Raw genomic sequence first — 16,851 nt, 5'->3', positions numbered from 1 at the left:
CCACCCGGCCCAACCCCCCCCCACCCCAGCAGAGCCGGGCACAGCCCATAGACTTGTATTGATTTATTTGGTGCCTTTCCAGATGTAAAACACAAACAAACCCTAAACCCAAAGCCCAGTTGAAAAGGTAAAATGGGGACGGGGGGAAGGAAAAGCAACGAGACTTTAAAGAAGAGCTTAAAAACCCACAGAGAACCCTAAAAAATGGATAAAACTGTAGGAAAAAAGCCCCAAAAGCTGAATGGGGGCATTGCAGGAACTGCTGTCCTGGAGGGGGGGGGGCTCAATCTTCCTCCTCCTCCTCCTCCTCCACAAGGCAACGGATGCGTTTCCTCCTGCCCATGGGCTGGGGGTCCTCATCCTCCTCTGAGGGGGGGTCTGCAGGGGGCAGCTCTGCCTCTATGGGGTTGAAAGGGGTCAGGGGAAGGGGCAGAAGGAAGGAAAGCCCCCCCCCATCCCATAGCCAAGAGAGGGGGCTGCACTCACCCATGTCACCATCCTCATCCTCGCTGTCAAGCTGCCGTCGCCGTTTGCTGCTTGATGGGGTGGGGATGGAGAGGGGCTCCTCGCTGTGTGGGGGGGGTGATAATAGGGTCAGCAGGGCCCATAGGGGCACTGGAAGAACCTGTGGGGCCATGGCCCCCACCCCTCCATGAGTGAGGACCCTACTATAGGGTCAGCATGTGGGACCCCATCCTCACCTCTCTGAGTCTGATCCCAGTGGGGACGGCAGCGGCTCAGCTGTGGGACAGAGAGAGGGGCTCAGGGGGGGGTCCTGCACCCCTCCCCCTGCTCCCTGACCCCCAGCCCACCCCCTCACCTCCAGCAGGGTCCTGTGGTGCTGCTGGTGGCTCCTGGAGGGGCAGCTCCTGTTGGGGGGGGTCCTGGAGGGGTCCCTGAGGGCTCGGGGGGGTGATGGAGGCAGCCGCACGACGCAGCTGCTGTGGGGTGAGGGCAGCAGGGATGCGCCAGAAGGATTCCTGGGGACAGAGATGGGGGGATGGTGTTGTGGGCTGTGCCAGGAGCAATGGGGACAGGGATGGGGAAGGGGGGGGCATCACCTGCTCGTTGGCGGGGGGCCGCAGCCCCACCTCCCGCAGCAGAGCACGGAAGCCACGGTTCTCCATGGCATCTTCGTTCTCCTCTGAGAGCGGCACCAACGGCACCGGGGTGGACAGCCCTGGAGGGGTGGATGCACTGTCAGCCCGGCCCCTTCCCCATCTCCAGCCCTGTGCCCCCCCCAGCCCCACTCACCTTCTGTCTCACGGTCCCGTGCCGTCCTCCTCAGGGAGTTCTGCAGCCACTGCAGGGGCCCAGCCAGCCCTGGGGATATTGGGGTCAGACAGTGCAGCCCCATAGACCCCAAAGAATGAAGGGGGGGGTCACATCCCTTTTCCCCCACTCACCTTCCTCCTGCAGACGCTGCACCAAAGCCAGCCCCGTCCCCTCACTGGGGTCCCAGGGCTCCTCCATGGGGTCATCTTCTGCTTCATCTTCTTCCTCTTCCTCCTCCTCCTCCTCCTCCTCACTGTCCTCAGCAGAGCTGTGATGGGCTGGAACTGCTGCAGCATCTGCCTCACCCTGCAGGGACCGTAATACTTAGGTGCCCATAGCGGGGGGTTGGGTGCCATTAGGGGGGTTGGGTGCCCCTGGACCCCCCCCCACACACCATTTGGGGGCTGTGGTTCTTCCTCCGACGCTTCTTGTGCAGCTCCCTGCGTTCTGCCACCAGCCCCATCGCCAGCAGCTTCTCCACCACTCGTGCCCGCGAGCGTCGTGCCGTCAGGTTCTTCATGATGTTCCCCAGGATGTCTATGGGGAGGGGTCAATGTAAGGAGGGGTTGGGGGTCGGCAGGGAGTTGGACCCCCCCCCCCACATCCCTCCCCTTGGATCCCACTCACCGTCCGACCCCCTGAACTCCTCAAAGAGCCGCTCCAGCTCCAGCTCCTGCTCCTCCGTCCATAGCACAATATTGGTGCCCTTCCTGTTGGGTGAGGGAGGGGGGAGGACACAACTGGGTGCCCCCCTGGAAACACAGAGCGTTCCCCATCATGGGGGTCCCCACTTGGGGGTCTCATCCCCACCTTGGCCTTGGGAAGTCCCTGGCGCTGCCCGCCAGCCCCATTTGCACCAACTGCTGCACAACCTGCCGCCGTGTGCGGCCCGGCAGCTCGGCCATGATGGAGGCAATGATGTCCTGACCTGTGGGAGAGGGGGCTGTAAATAGGGGGGGGGGGCTGCAAGGGGGCTCCCCACCATCCCTTGGCCCCCCACAATGTCCTCATACCTTCTGCCTCCTTGTATTTCCAGAACAGCTCCCGCAGCGTCTGCTCTTCCTCTGGGCTCCAGGCGGGGGTCCGGCGTGCTCCAGCCCTGGGTAAAGGGGTGATGAGGAGGGGTCAGAGCTCCTTTCCCAGCCCTACAGCCCCCTCCCCATCCCCACTACCCCTCTGTCAGCCCTACAGCCCTCCCATGGCCCCACTCACCCCTCCCCATCCCTTAAGGAGCCGTAACCTTCGCTCATCTCCCTCACAGCCGTAGCGTTCTTCCAGAAGAGCAGCTCCACAAACGCCTTCTTGTTGGTGGCTGCCAGCGCAAAGAACTTACCCAGGATAAACTTGGCCAAGTCTACCAGCTCCTGGAGAGGGATGGGGGGCACAGAGGGGTGAGGGCAGCAGGATTAAACCAGGGCTGGAATCGGGGTGGGGGGGACAGAGAGGGGTTGAGGCTGTGACTCACCTGGTGGGCACAGGGGTCGTTGAGGAGGCGGTTGAAGAGGGTGAAGAGGGAGAGTTGGAAGAGCAGAGGCTCCATGCGCAGCTGCCGGGCCAGGCGGTGCAGCAGCCGTGCAGTGCAGTGGTTGGTGCGGGCACTGTTCTGTGCGTAGCCCCGCAGCAGCAAAGTGCAGGCACGGACCACGGGCACGCAGGCAAACCTGGACCCCCCCCCCCCAAATAATTAGTGAGCAGCTCTGTGCAGCCCCCCATCATTACTCTCAGAGGTTCTCCTCACCTCTTTAGGTAGTCCATGAAGTTGAACTCCTTCTCGGATACCCGCACTGCTTCCTCCTCCTCCTCTTCCTCTTCTTCCTCCTCTTCCTCTGGTTGCTCTGCATCCTCAGCCTCAAGGGGGGCTGTGGGTCCTGTAGGGGGCAGGGTTAAGGGTCCCAGAGCACCCCCAGACCTCAATACCAAGGGATGGGGCCGTGCACTCACGGGGCAGAGCAGCAAAGCAGATCTCCCGCAGCAGCTCCATCTCCTCGGGGGGCTCCACACCGGGGGGGCCAAAAACATCCCCTTCAGGCCACACTTCCCTGGATGGAGAGCAGAGGTTGGCACTGCATCCCCATATACTGAGGGGCTGGGGGGGTTGGGGGGTACCTGGCAGAGCGCAGCAGTCGCAGGGCATGGGGGGCCCTTCCCTCCCGCAGGGACTCCTGGATGCGCAGCAGAGCTGCAGCGCGCTGCTCCTCTATGGGGGTCTCTGAGGCAGCATCGAAGGGCACCACATCCTCAGGGAGAGGCACCGTGCCCTGATGGGGTGAGGGGGGGGTCACATCATCACCCTGCACCCTATAGACCCCCCATGACAGCAGGGTCTGTCCCTACCTGCATGCAGCCCTGCAGCTGCTGGGACACCGCTGCCCATTGCTCCTCCAGCTCGGCTGCACCCGGCGGCTGCGGCGCTGCAGGGGGACGGGGCTTCTTCCTCCTCCTCACACGTTTACTCTGCACAATGATGGGGGTCAGGAGGGTCCACAAGGACCCACACACAGCCCTTAGTGACCCCAACCCACCTGCACCACGAGGCCGGAGCGGCCGCGACAGAAACGCTCCAGCATCTGTAGGAAGAGATGAGCCGTCTCCACCAGGTCCCGTAGGAAAGCACGAGGCTGTTTTGTCTCATCGAACTTTCGGAATAGAGCCAGGAGCAGCTCCCGGTATTCCATCAGATAGAAGATGTGGTCTGGTTATAGGGGGGGATAGGGAAAGGAGAGGGTCAGTGTGGATGGATGGGACAGGCTGAGAGATGGATGCACAAAGATGTGGATAGACAGACACAAAGAGAGGGGGCCATGCAGACAGATGGAGGGATGGATGGACAGACAGCCACATATGGATGGCCAGAGGGATGGACTCACTCTTAATGACCTGACTGCTGTCTCTCACTGCTGGCTCTGGGGAACGATCCATCTCCTGCACCGTGCGCAGCAGCTCCTGGTAGGCCTTAAGGGCCAAGTGCATCCTGCAGGGGATTGAGGGGTGGTCAGGTAGTGATGCAGGGGGTCTCAGGGCTATGGAGGGGCTGTGACCCCCACCTGCGTGCCCAGGTGGTCGCCTCTTTCTTATCCATCAGTGCCATCTCGTAGTAGTTGGTGAGGTGCTGCTCGATGAAGTGGAAGGCTCGTACACCCACCGTCTCCGACACCAGCTCAGCACGGAACCCCCGGCCACGATTGAAGGCCATGAAGAAGGCAGTGGCCCACAGGTAATACGTCTCATCGTGCTGCTGGGCTTTCTCCCGCAGTAATTGATCCTTGGGGGGGGGGGTTCAACACAGGGTGAACCAGACTGGGAGGGGTGACTTAAAGTGTGGGGAGCCACCCCCACATCCTCACCTTGACCAGCAGCATCAGGCGGTTGTAGCAGTTCTCCAGGAAGTCCTGGCAGAAGCAGCTCAGGAAGAGCCGGACGTTACGGGCTGAACGTCGGGGGGGTCCCGGCTCAGGGGGGGCCCAGCGACGCCGCGGCACCCGACGTGTCTCCTTGCCCATGTCGTGGCTGTAGCTCTGCAGCTGTGGGGTGAGAGGGGGGAATGTGAGCTGTGCCCACCACGCTGAGCCCCCTCCACATCACACCGAGCCCCCCCTGCTGCTCCCCATCCCAGCTCTCACGTTGTGCAGCCCCTTATGGAAGATGACGTCGTGCTCCCCGATGGCCTTCAGCCCCTGGATGACGTAGGAACCACGGAAACGAGAGTGTCTGGAGGGGAGAATGCACATGATGAGCCATGTTGGCTTTACGACAGGGCCCTGACCCCCCCTCCAGCCCCCTCCCCACCTGGCTGGGCGCTGCAGCATCCGTGCTCTGTGCTCTGCCAGCTCCCGCTGCCTCAGACTCTGCAGCTCCTGTGTGTCCTCCCCACACTCTGCACCCACCCGTCCCTGTCCCAGCGCTGCCAGCTGCTCCGGGCTCTGTAGGGTGGGATTAGGGGGTGTCAACAGAGCTGGATGGGGGGCTGGGGGTGGTCTCCGTGCCCACCACGCTCACCTGGTCACGGAACATGAGGGAGATGATCTCAAGGACGTGCAGAGCCCATTGCTGCTCAGTCGGCGCGCTGGCCAGGAACTTGAGCAGGTCATCCATGCCACTGATATGCAGAGCCCACAGCACGCGGTCGTGCACGCTGGCATCGCCATCCACACCCTGAGGGGCAGCACAGAGGGGGGTGGGCAGCACGTAGGGCACCTTACAGTGGGGATCCCTGTGTCTGTACCCCCCCCCCCCCTCCTTCCCAATACCTGCTCCTCAGCGGGGTCGGGGGGCACGTGCAGCACGTTGCGCACCAGCAGCAGGATCCGCTCGATCAGCAGCGTGTCCTCCTCCTGCCGCTGCTCCCAGTCCTGCAATGTATGGCTGTCAGCAACCCCATAGCCCACCCCAGACCCCCCCCCAGACCCCCAGCTCCACCCCCAGACCCCCAGCTCCCTATCTTCCCCCCCAGACCCTCAGTCCCATTGTCTCCCCCTCCCCCCACCGACTCTCAGCCCCACTGCCAACCCCCAGGCCCTCAACCCCACAGCCACCTCCCCGGGACCCCGTCCCATAGATCCCCCCCCAGCCCCATAGATCCCCCCCAGCCCCATAGCTCAGCCCCAGACCCTCAGCCCCATTGTCCCTCCACCCTGACTCTCAACCCCACAGCCACCCCCCTGGGCCCCCAGCCCCAGAGCTCCCCCCCTAGCCCCATAGCTCAGCCCCAGACCCTCAGCCCCATTGTCCCCCCTACCCCAACTCTCAGCCCTACTGCCACCCCCACCCTGCCCTCAACCCCACAGCCCTGGGTCCCCAGCCCCATAGCTCCCCCCTAGCCCCATAGCTCAGCCCCAGACCCTCAGCCCCATTGTCCCCCCACCCCAGCTCTCAGCCCCACTGCCACCCCCCCAGGCCCTCAACCCCATAGCCACCCCCTCAGGCTCCCAGCCCCATAGCTCCTCCCTAGCCCCATAGCTCAGCCCCAGACCCTCAGCCCCATATCCCTCCAGCACCCACCAGCTGCAGCACTTCATAGAGCTTCTCGCTCAGCACCCCAAACACCTTCTCACTGGCGAACGCCTGCAGAAAACCCCTTATGAGCACCATGTGTGCGTGTTCGGGGGGGGGGGGGGGGAATTTGAAGACCCCCCCTATGGCTGTATCCTCACATCCTCACCTCTTTATACGCCTGCAGGTAGGACAGCACCTGCAGGAAGTGATGCCGGGCGGTGGCGTCTGACGGCACTTTACCGAAGCAAAGCAGCGCTGGCTGTGTCAGGTTCACCATCAGCCTATAGGGGTGTGGGTGGGATTCAGGACCCCAGCCCATGCTGCCCCCGCACCATCCCCCCCATCCCTACACCCCGGTACCTGATGACGGTATCGAACAGGGTCCGATCCTGCGGGTATTGAACGAGCAGAGGCAGCAGATCGTTCTGTAGGATCTGAGCCGCTCCCAGCTGCTGCCGCACGTCCCGACTCTCATCCTCGTGCCGCAGGTACCGGATCAAATCCTTCACGCTCTCTACGGGAGGGGTCGGTCAGAACACGCCCCCCCCCCCCCCCCCCCCCCCCCCCCCCCCCCCCCCCCCCCCCCCCCCCGACGCCTTCAAGCGGCAACGCCCGCACCCACCGGGTCACCCCCCCCCCTTCCTCCACGCACCGCCCACTATAAACAATACCCACGCACCGTAACGCGCTTCTCCCCCCTCACCCTCCCTTGCGGTGAACACTCGCCCACCCCCGTTATCCCCGCACCGCGCTGCTCCCCTCAATGGCCCCACCTCGACGTTGCCCTTTTAAGAAAGGCTCACGCTGCGCTGTAGCCCCGCCCCGTGGGCGGGACATCGCCTGGGGCGCGGGAAGTCACCGCACCGCGCTCTGCCCCCCACCCCCATTAGCCCCCATATCCCCCCATACCCCCATTTAACCCCCCATATTCCCCCTCCCCATATCCTCCATAACCCCCCATTACCCCCACCCCCATACCCCATTAATCTCCATATCCCCATACCCCCCATTTACCCCCCCATATACCCCCCATTTACTCCCATTTACCCCCCATATCCCTCCCCCCCCATTACCCCTCCACATCCCCTCACCCCATTACCCCCCCATTTACCCCCCATATCTCTCACCCCCATATGCCCCCCATATCCCCCATATACCCCCCCATATACCCCCATATCCCCCATACCCCCATTACCCCCCCATACCCCCATTACCCCCCCATATCCACAACCCACACAACATAACACCCCCATTACCCCCCATTACCCCATTACCCCCATACCCCCATTACCCCCATTACCCCCCATATCCCCCCCCCCCCCCACGAGAGCCGTTACAAAATTAAGCGTAGGTTTAATTTTCACCGAACACAGAAGCTCGGTCACGGCGGGGGGGGCCGGGGTTGTTGCGGGGGGGGGTGAGGCCGTTCGACCTCTCCGCCAACTCCCCCCACGCACACCGACGCCGCACACACACGCACCGCAACGCCCCGACACCAGCAAAGGCGGCCCCGGGTTGGGGGGGGGCGGCCCTATAACCCCTATAGCCCCCATAGCCCCTATAGACCCTATAGCCCCTATAGACCCTATAGCCCCTATAGCCCCTATAGCCCCTATAGACCCTATAGACCCTGAGTCTTCAGCCTCCAGCGTTCAGCCGGTAGCAGATTCGGCGGGGGGGCGCGGTGACGGGGGGGCTCCCCCCGCAGCACGGCAGGCGTTCAGCCATGCTGACGGCCCGAGGACACAGCGCCAGCTCGTACAAAAACAGAAGCCAGCCAAACCCGGCACCGAGCAACGGACCGCCCAGAAACAAACCTTACGGGAATTGGGGAGCGGGGCGGCGTGGGGGGGGGAGGCGAGGGGACCCCCCACCCACCCGAGATAAGGGGAAAAAATGTGGGGAGGAAAGGGATCACTGAGTGGGGTGATAAGGGATGCCCCCCCCCCCCCCCCCCCAAGGTGGGGATGACTGGGGGCTGCTGCAGGCTGTTGGGTTGTGGGTGGGATGGGGGCATAGGGGGCAATGGGACAGAAGTGGGATGGATTGGGTTGGGATGAGATGGAGTGGGATGGGACCGGGATGCACTGGGATAGGGCTGCAGTGGTCTGATTGGGATGGACTGGGGCAGGAATGGGATGGACTGGGATGGACTGGGATGGACTGGGATGGACTGGGTGGGATTGCGGTGGGTTGAGGCTGATTGGGATGGACTGGGGCAGGAATGGGATAGACTGGGTTATACTGGGATAGAACTGGGATGGGACTGGGATGCACTGGGACAGGACTGCAGTGGACTGATTGGGATGGACTGGGTCAGGAGTAGGATAAACTGGGTTATACTGGGATAGCACTGGGATGCACTGGGTGGGACTGCAGTGGATTGAGGCTGATTGGGATGGACTGGGGCAGGAATGGGATGGACTGGGATGTACTGGGATAGAACTGGGATGGGACTGGGATGGACTGGGATAGGGCTGCAGTGGACTGATTGGGATGGACTGGGGTAGGAATAGGATGGACTGGGTTATACTGGGATGGACTGGGTGGGATTGCAGTGGGTTGAGGCTGATTGGGATGGACTGGGACAGGTCGGATGATGGGTTGGAATGGACTGAGCTGGACCGCAGGGTCCCCCCCACTTACCCAGTGGTTGGTGAAGTTGCGGGTGATGACAGCGGGGGCAAAGGAGCGTGCAGGGTTCATACCAGCACCAGTGTATGGGATCTGCGGGCAAGGAGGGGGTGGTGGGTGAATGCTGCCCCCCACCCCTACCCCATGGGGCTGCCACCCCCCCTTACCCCAAAGAGGTGTCCGAGGGCGAGGGAGAAGCCGACGGGCAGCGCAGCGGAGCCGGGGCGTCCATCATGGCGCTCATCGAAGCTGGCGAAGACGCAGAGGATGAACTGAGCCGTCAGCAGCAGCTCCACCACCGTGCCCTGACCTGGACCCACACTGGGGTGCAGCTGTGGGGGGAGATGGGCTCAGTGCTCTTCCCAATTCCCCATTAACCCCCTTCAGCCACCCCCAGCCCCACAATACCCCAAACACCCCCATTCTCCCCCCATCCCTCTCACCGCACTGAGGCCCAACGTGCCGCGCACGGCAGCCGGTGTCACCCCATAGAGGACTCCAGCCCCCGCCAGGGCACCCAGGAGCTGAGCCATCATGTAACCCAAAGCACGGGGCAGGGAGAGCTGCGATGCCAGCAGGAAAGCCAGCGTGATGGCCGGGTTGATGTGGCCACCGCTGACGTGCCCCAGCGCCTGCACCAGGGTGGCTTGGGCCAGCCCGAAGGCCAAGGCGGACCCCAAGACCCCATGGGATCCCGGGGTCCAACGCAGCGAAGCCCCCAACCCCAGCAGGGTGTAGAGGAGGCTGCCCAGGAACTCAGCCAGGATGGCCCTCCAAAAGGAGGACGAGCGCAGCTCCCGCATGGCCCGGCCCCGCTGCGGCCCCGCTCCCCTCCCGGGGGCTGCCCGCACCCACCTTTATAAGCCCCCCCCCCCCCACCCAGCCCTGGGGGTGGGACCCCACTGCTGCCACCCCCCCTTAACTGCTTCGCTGCCCGGGATATGGGGTGGGAGATGTGCTGTGTGAGACCCCAGTGCCCCCCTTAGGGGCAGTCCTACAGCCCTAAGAGTGTGGGACCCCCACCCAGAGCTGTGCCCCCCACCCCTGGGGATGCCAGTTAGGGGGTAGCTCTGACCACCTTCTATAGGGCCTAGGGTCAACAACATACTTGGGGCTGTGGACAACACTGTGACAACCCCCCCAGACCCCAGCCAAGTTTTGGGGTGATACAATGGGACGGCAGCACTGGGATCCAGCCCACCCCAACCCCACACATCCTAAGGGCTGCAGGTGCCCCACACCCAGCCCCACATCACAGGGGTGCAGGTGCCCCCCCCGGGGGCTGCCACTGACCCCCCCCCCCATGCCTGGCGCTGGTGCATTCAGGCTGGCTTAGCAGGCACTAAGCCCCCGGCCGGGGGGGGATTAGGGCTGAGCACAGCCATTGGTGCCCATAGGAATCTGCCGGGGCTGCAGAGGCTCCGACAAAAGGCTTTGCTGCACTCAGCACCCACAAAGGACAGGAGCAGCCCCCTGGCCCCCACTATGGGGCCAACGGGGGGGGTACAACATGGGGGGAGCGCAAGGAGAGGCCCCACAGTGACCCCGTGCACCAGGACCCCCCCCCTCATCCCACAGCACCACTTTGCTCTCATCTCTGGCTCAAAGTCACCTTTAATCCCCATGGGGAAGAGGATGGTTTGGAGTGGGGGGGGGGAGGAGGCAAGGAGCCCCCCCAAGCTCACCCATCAGGCCAAGCCTTGGCCATGGGAGGATGGGGGGGTACAGGCAGCACTGAGGGGGGCGGTGGGAGGTGAGGAAGGGGATGGGGTGGTGGTCTCCACTAGTGCCACATCCCGGCAGGTGAGGCAGGCAAACAGCTTCTCCCGGGAGGCACCAGGGGCGAAGATGAACTCATAGCAGAACCCAGCCAGAACAGCACCCAGCACCGGTCCAACCCAATACACCTGGAGGGGGGGGTCAGTGGGACCAGTAGGAGGGGGGATACCCAGGGTGACATGGGGGTCGGGGGCTGCCAGGGGTCCACACTAGGGATGGGGACTGAGCAGAAGGAGCTGCTCCAGGGGTGAGGAGGGAACCACGTTTGGGATGGAGCTGGAGGGCCAAAGGATGGGGTTGGGGGGACCTGTTTTGTGATGGGGGGATGAGGAGGACCCTGTATGGGGGTGAAGCTGAGGGTAATTCAGGGGGAGCAAATGATAGGCCGGAAGGGGGGGGGCAGGGGGATTGGCTGTCCTGGGGGAGGATGGGATGGGATGGGATGGGATGGGAAGGGATGGGATGGGATGGGAAGGTCATCCATCCCCACAGTGGGGTCCCTGGGGATACCCAGAGTGCTGTGACTCACCCAGTGGTCGTCCCAGATGCCGGTGACGATGGCAGGTCCCAGTGAACGGGCTGGGTTCATGCTGCCCCCCGAGAATGGCCCCTGGGGGAGCAGGTCAGGAGTAGCCAGGCCAAGGGGCTGCAAACAAGGGGCACTGGGGGGTCCTTACCGCAGCCAGGGCACCAGCAATGACGGCACTGCCCAGTGCCAGCCTGTTGGGAGCAGCCTCACGGCTGGTGGTAGCGAAGGTGGTGAACGCCAGCTGGAAAGTGGCAAAGATCTCCCAGCACAACGCCTGCCCCGCCGTCCCTGCTGCACTCACCTGCGGGCATAGAATAAACCTCAGCACCCACCAGCACCACGATGGGCACAGGGACAGGGACACTCACCCTGGTGACCATCGTGGTGTCATCCAGCAGCGCCAGGCGAGCAGCAGCGGCAGCCAACACAGCCCCGGTACATTGTGCCAGCAGCACGGCAACCCCACGCAGGGCACCCAGTTTGTGGGTGCAGAGCAGAGCCACAGTGAGGGCTGGGTTGGCCTGGGGGGCCCTGAGGGCACAGCTCAATGTCCCAGCCACCAGCCCCCCCGCCAGGGCTGGAATCAGGGGGCTGGGGGCAGCTGAGGCTCCCAGGACCACCCCGGTAAAGATGAGAGTTGCCACAGCCTCAGCCAAGACCCCCTGCCAGAAGCGCCTGCTGTGCAGCTCCTGTGGGTACAAGGTGGGCAGGAGTCACGGTGGTGGGGTGCCATAGTTATGGGGTACCATGGTGGTGGGATGCTATGATGATGGGGTGCCATGGCAGTGGGGTACCATGGTGGTGAGATGCCATAGTGGTGAGATACCATGGTGATGGGGTGCCATGGGGGTGGGATACCATGGGGGTGGAGTGCCATGGGGGTGGGGTGCCATAGTTATGGGATGCCATGGTGGTGGGGTGCCATAGTTATGGGGTACCATGGTGGTGGGGTGCCATGGGGGTGGGATGCCATAATGGTGAGATACCATGGTAGTGGGATGCTATGGTGGTGGGGTGCCATAGTGATAGGATACCATGGTGGTGGGACCCTTCAGCAACTTGGCACTGAAATGATGGAGTGTCAGTGATTATGGGGTGCCATCGTAACTGGATGCCTCAGCAACCACAGTGACAGGGGGTGTCTTGGCTATGGGGCACCTTGGCAGTGGGGTCAACTGGAGCAGCCCAGGAATAGGGGTTCCTCACTAGGGGCACACAGGGAGCCCCCCAATAGGGCTAGAGGGCTGAGACCACAGGCTACAAGGGCCATGAGCCTCTTTCCCCTGGCAGGGATGGACCCCAGGGCCCCCCAGCCTAGGGCTTGGGGATGGGGGGGAAGGAGGGGGCTGGGGTCACACGTCTCGCAAGGCCTTACCTCCCCTATGGCCATGGTGCAGCTGCAGGACCAAGGCGAGCACGGATGATGCCTGTTGCAGGGCCACCTCCCACCCCTTCGTCCTTCCAACCCCCCTTGATTTGCAGAGGGGGGACCCCACACCCGACATAGGGCACCCCCATAACACACCGAGGGTCTGCCAACAGGGCACAGCCATGGCAGGAGCTGGGGGGGGGGCTGAAATTGGGTTTGGGTGTCTGAGGATGCTCTGGGTGCCACAGAAACAAGCAGGGGCACTTTGGGGTGTTGCCATGACAAGCAGCAGAAGGTGCTCAGGTGGGAGATGAAAGGCAGAGATGAAAGGAGGGGATGCAGAGATCAAAAGGGGGGGGGGGGGGGGCAGCAGATGGGGCCTGTGGGATTGGAGCTGCCCCCAGCCCTGCTGTGGTTATGGGGGGGGCTGGGCTCTACATCCCTGCCAGCTCAGCAGCCCCACACACAGCGTGAGTCAGCGGGTCTGTGCCCAGGGCCTGGCTCAGCACAGCCCCGAAAGAGCCAGAACAATCCCTGCACAAAGGGCCTGTATGGGGACGGACACCATGACACCGTGACAGCCCTGCCCACAGGTGGGGGGGGATAGGGGCCCTTTGTGGGGCACAGCCAGGACGCACATCCTATCTCAGCCCCACAGGCTTCATAGGATCCATTACCTGCCCTATAACCCCTGCTGAGGACCCTCCCCTGCCCTATAACCCACACTGAGGACCCTTCCTTGCCCTATAACCCACACTGAGGACCCTTCCCTGCCCTATAACCCACGCTGAGGACCCTCCCCTGCCCTATAACCCACACTGAGGACCCTTCCTTGCCCTATAACCCACACTGAGGACCCTTCCCTGCCCTATAACCCCTGCTGAGGACCCTTCCCTGCCCTATAACCCCTGCTGAGGACCCTTCCCTGCCCTATAACCCACACTGAGGACCCTCCCCTGCCCTATAACCCACACTGAAGACCCTTCCCTGCCCTATAACCCCTGCTGAGGACCCTTCCTTGCCCTATAACCCCTGCTGAGGACCCTTCCCTGCCCTACAAGCCCCTCCTGAACCCCCAGCCCCACTGAAGCCCCGCTGCCCCCAGCCCCGTTTAGGGCCTATAGAACAACCCCACGAGGTGCCAAGATGGCGGCTCCCCTCCCGCCTTCAGCCGGAGTCACGTGGAGGGGGTGGGAGGTGCCAAGATGGCGGAAAAGCACGTGACCGCCAGCTCCAAAATGGCTGCGCCCATGGATCCGGGGCGACCGCCTCCGCTGTGGGGGTAATGGCGGCGGGGGCGGGGCTTTGCGGTCTTAAAGGGACCGCACCTCGCTTATCCTCTTCGGTCTCCGCAAGCCACGGTTACCGACCACCCCAAACACGGGGTCGTACCCCCTAAAAACCCCATTAAAACGCGTAGCTAGGCCTCCCCCCCCGAGCCTTTCATAACTAGGCCGCAGCCTCCCGTCGGGGCCCGCCCCGGATCCCGCGTCACGTCAGGCGGAGCCGCCCGCCCCGCCGCGCGCTCCGGGATGCTGCTCTCGGTGCCGCCGCCGCGTCCGGGCCTGGCCGCATTCGCGTGTAGTAAAGGCGGAAAGAAGGTAAAACGGGGCCGGGGGGGGGCACACGAGGCCTGACTAGGCCGCACTTCACACCTAGGCCGCACCGCCCGCCCCTTTAGGCCTCACCCCCCCCGGTGCGGGCGGTGGGGCCCGGTGGGTCACGGCACCAACCGGGATGAGGCCTCGGTGACACCGAGCGTCCTTCCGTTCCCCCCCCAGCAGCCTTATGTGCCGCCATCGCAGCCTATGGGACCCCCCAGCCCCAGCCCTTCAGCCGGGGGGGCGGGGGAACAGCTGAGTAAAACGAATCTGTATATTCGGGGGCTGCATCCCGGGACCACCGACCAGGACCTGGTGAAGCTGTGTCAGCCGTGAGTGGGGTCTTAAGGGGGTTTCATTAAGGGGGGGGGCATGGGGTGCGATTTGGACCCCCCCCCTATACACAGATTTGGTTCCTTATACAGTTATGGGAAGATTGTATCCACAAAGGCTATTTTGGATAAGACAACGAACAAGTGTAAAGGTGAGGGGGTGGGATTGGGGTTGGGGGGGTCCGTCTCGCTGTGTTTAGGGTATTAAAGGGAAAGAGGGTCATGGTTTGGGGGTCCTTTTTATTTAGAGACAAAGGGGGGGAGGCAGTATTGTGGGATTGGAGTTTGGGGGGAATGGGATGTGGGTTTTGGGGGGTTGGGATTGGGGTTTTGAAGGGGGTAGGATTGGGTTGGGGGCGGTGGGATTGCGGGTTTGAAAGGGGGTAGGATTGGGGTTGGGGGGTGTGGGATGGTGGAAGGGGTTGGAATGGGTTGGGTGGGATTGGGTAAGGGGTAGTTGGGGTTTGGGGGGTGGGACTTGGGGGTTAATGAAGGGGGTAGGATTGGGAGTTGGGGGGGTGGGATTGGGGTTTAGGGGGTCCATCTCTCTGTGTTTAGGGTATAAGAAGGGAAGAAGGAGGTCAAGGTTTTGGGGGTTCCCTTTTTATTTAGAGACAAAGGGGGGGGCATGGATTGTGCGGATTGGGGTTTGAAAAGGGGGTAGGAGCTGGGGTTTGGGGGGTGGAGGTTTGGAATTGTGAAGGGGGTAGGACTGGGGTTGGGGGGTGGGAATTGGGGTTTAGGGGGTCATGCTCTCTGTGTTTAGGGTATAAAAGGGAAAGAGGGTCATGGTTTGAGGGTCCTTTTTATTTAGAGACAAAGGATGGGGGCAGGATTTTGGGGTGTGAGGGAGGTGGGGGGTGGAAATTGGCTTTTTGGGGTCATTTTGGGTCGTTTTTGGGGTCGTTTTAACTGTGTTGAAGGGAAAGGAGATTGGAGGTATCGGGGGTTTGAGAGCCCTGTTGCTGTATTTAGGGTCTGGGGGGAGGACGGGGTTAGGATTTCAGGGTCTCTCTCACTATATTTAGGGTCTAAGAGAAGGAAGGATGTTTGTATTTTGGGGGCCTTTCTGCTGTATTTAGGGTCTCAGGAGAAGGTGGAGGTGTTGAGGTTTGGGGGTCTGAGGGGTAAGGAATGGGGTTGAAGGCTTTGGGGTCTCTCTCACTGTGTGTCCCCTCCCCAGGTTATGGCTTCGTGGACTTCGACAGCCCCACAGCAGCCCAGAAGGCAGTGACAGCCCTCAAAGCCAGCGGGGTGCAGGCACAGATGGCCAAGGTAAGGCCCGAGGGGGGGACCCCAAAATCCAGCCCCCCACCCCAGCGGGTTTCCTCGCTGCCCCCTGATCCCTCCCCACAGCAACAGGAGCAGGACCCCACCAACCTCTACATCTCCAACCTGCCGCTGGGGGTGGACGAGCAGGAGCTGGAGGCGCTGCTGAAACCCTTTGGGCAGGTGGTCTCCACTCGTATCCTGAGGGACCCCCATGGGGCCAGCCGTGGCGTGGGCTTTGCACGGTATGGGGCTGGGGGTGGGTGAGCAGTGAGGGGGCTTCATAGGCCCTGGGGATACCCAGGAGGGTCCCTCCAACTGTTCTTTTCCCCCTCCCCATCAGGATGGAGTCCACGGAGAAGTGTGAAGCTGTCATCACCCACTTTAATGGGAAGTACATCAAGACCCCCCCAGGGGTGCCAGGTAGGCTTATAGGGCAGGGACAGGGGGGCTCGGTGCTGGTTGGTGATACTGACAGCCCCCTCCCCACAGCCCCCCCGGACCCGCTGCTCTGCAAGTTTGCAGATGGGGGGCAGAAGAAACGGCAGAGCCAGGGCAAATTTGTGCCTAATGGGAGAACCTGGACCCGGGACAGTGACACGGTAAATGGGGTCTGAGGGCAGAATGGGGCACAGTGAGGGGGGTTCTTGTTGTGGGGCAGCTCTGACCCCCTCTGTCCCTTCCTAGGGCACTGTGACATTGGCCTACGACCCCGCCACGGCGCTGCAGAATGGGTGAGTGCCCCACAGCCCCCATGGTTGAGCTGGCTGCAGCCTCCACCCCATAACTGACTGCACCCCATAACTGAGCTGTCACCCCACAGGTTCTACCCTGCACCTTACGGCCTGGCCCCCAACAGGATGATTGCTCCCACCGCCTTGGCCCCCTACCTGCCCTCCCCTGTCTCCTCCTACCAGGTATATGGGGGCACAGGGTGGGGGTCCCTGCAGCGGGTTGGCTGCAGCCCCACACCCATTGCTTGCTCTGTAGGTCCACAGCCCCACCTGGATGCACCAGTCCTACCTCGTGCAGCCCACGGTGAGCACAGCACCCCACCCCCCCATATCCCCC

At 62.8% G+C, this 16,851-nt stretch overlaps 4 protein-coding genes across 4 annotated transcripts; 1 reads left to right on the top strand and 3 right to left on the bottom strand.

Annotated features, from left to right (window-relative positions):
- Window positions 1–48: 48 nt before the first annotated feature.
- Window positions 49–7,820, bottom strand: TIMELESS (timeless circadian regulator). Its single transcript, XM_015887046.2, has 29 exons — window positions 7,748–7,820; window positions 6,628–6,781; window positions 6,434–6,548; window positions 6,274–6,336; window positions 5,523–5,624; window positions 5,272–5,427; window positions 5,062–5,195; window positions 4,896–4,983; window positions 4,620–4,796; window positions 4,320–4,537; window positions 4,143–4,246; window positions 3,798–3,967; window positions 3,610–3,729; window positions 3,382–3,533; window positions 3,217–3,314; window positions 3,014–3,143; window positions 2,741–2,936; window positions 2,488–2,639; window positions 2,289–2,374; window positions 2,086–2,203; window positions 1,903–1,985; window positions 1,670–1,812; window positions 1,407–1,581; window positions 1,255–1,323; window positions 1,062–1,180; window positions 821–980; window positions 702–741; window positions 487–569; window positions 49–399 (listed from the first exon to the last, which is right to left on the bottom strand). The coding sequence occupies exons 1-29, from the start codon at window positions 7,818–7,820 to the stop codon at window positions 284–286; spliced, it is 3,594 nt and encodes a 1,197-aa protein (XP_015742532.2). The 3' UTR covers window positions 49–283.
- A 461-nt stretch (window positions 7,821–8,281) lies between these two features.
- Window positions 8,282–9,723, bottom strand: LOC116652461 (lens fiber major intrinsic protein-like). Its single transcript, XM_032441089.1, has 3 exons — window positions 9,345–9,723; window positions 9,069–9,233; window positions 8,282–8,994 (listed from the first exon to the last, which is right to left on the bottom strand). The coding sequence occupies exons 1-3, from the start codon at window positions 9,702–9,704 to the stop codon at window positions 8,605–8,607; spliced, it is 915 nt and encodes a 304-aa protein (XP_032296980.1). The 5' UTR covers window positions 9,705–9,723; the 3' UTR covers window positions 8,282–8,604.
- A 774-nt stretch (window positions 9,724–10,497) lies between these two features.
- On the bottom strand, window positions 10,498–13,740 carry LOC107325859 (aquaporin-4). The gene is given in 5 exon segments (XM_032441090.1): window positions 10,498–10,808; window positions 11,210–11,290; window positions 11,358–11,525; window positions 11,527–11,898; window positions 12,585–13,740. Coding segments are annotated over 5 exon segments (855 nt in total). The 5' UTR covers window positions 12,600–13,740; the 3' UTR covers window positions 10,498–10,589.
- A 251-nt stretch (window positions 13,741–13,991) lies between these two features.
- RBMS2 (RNA binding motif single stranded interacting protein 2) lies at window positions 13,992–16,845 on the top strand (the record flags this gene model as incomplete). Its single annotated transcript, XM_015887080.2, has 10 exons — window positions 13,992–14,179; window positions 14,360–14,511; window positions 14,605–14,663; window positions 15,695–15,786; window positions 15,868–16,025; window positions 16,124–16,203; window positions 16,273–16,382; window positions 16,468–16,514; window positions 16,604–16,697; window positions 16,771–16,845. Coding segments are annotated over exons 1-10 (936 nt in total), but the record flags the coding sequence as incomplete, so codon positions are not given.
- Between the last annotated feature and the right edge of the window lie 6 nt (window positions 16,846–16,851).

Source organism: Coturnix japonica, linkage group LGE22C19W28_E50C23 (assembly GCF_001577835.2).
Source record: "Coturnix japonica isolate 7356 linkage group LGE22C19W28_E50C23, Coturnix japonica 2.1, whole genome shotgun sequence".
NCBI lineage: Eukaryota > Metazoa > Chordata > Aves > Galliformes > Phasianidae > Coturnix > Coturnix japonica.
Note: the sequence above shows the minus strand (reverse complement) of the source record. Positions and strands in the feature narration are given on the sequence as shown.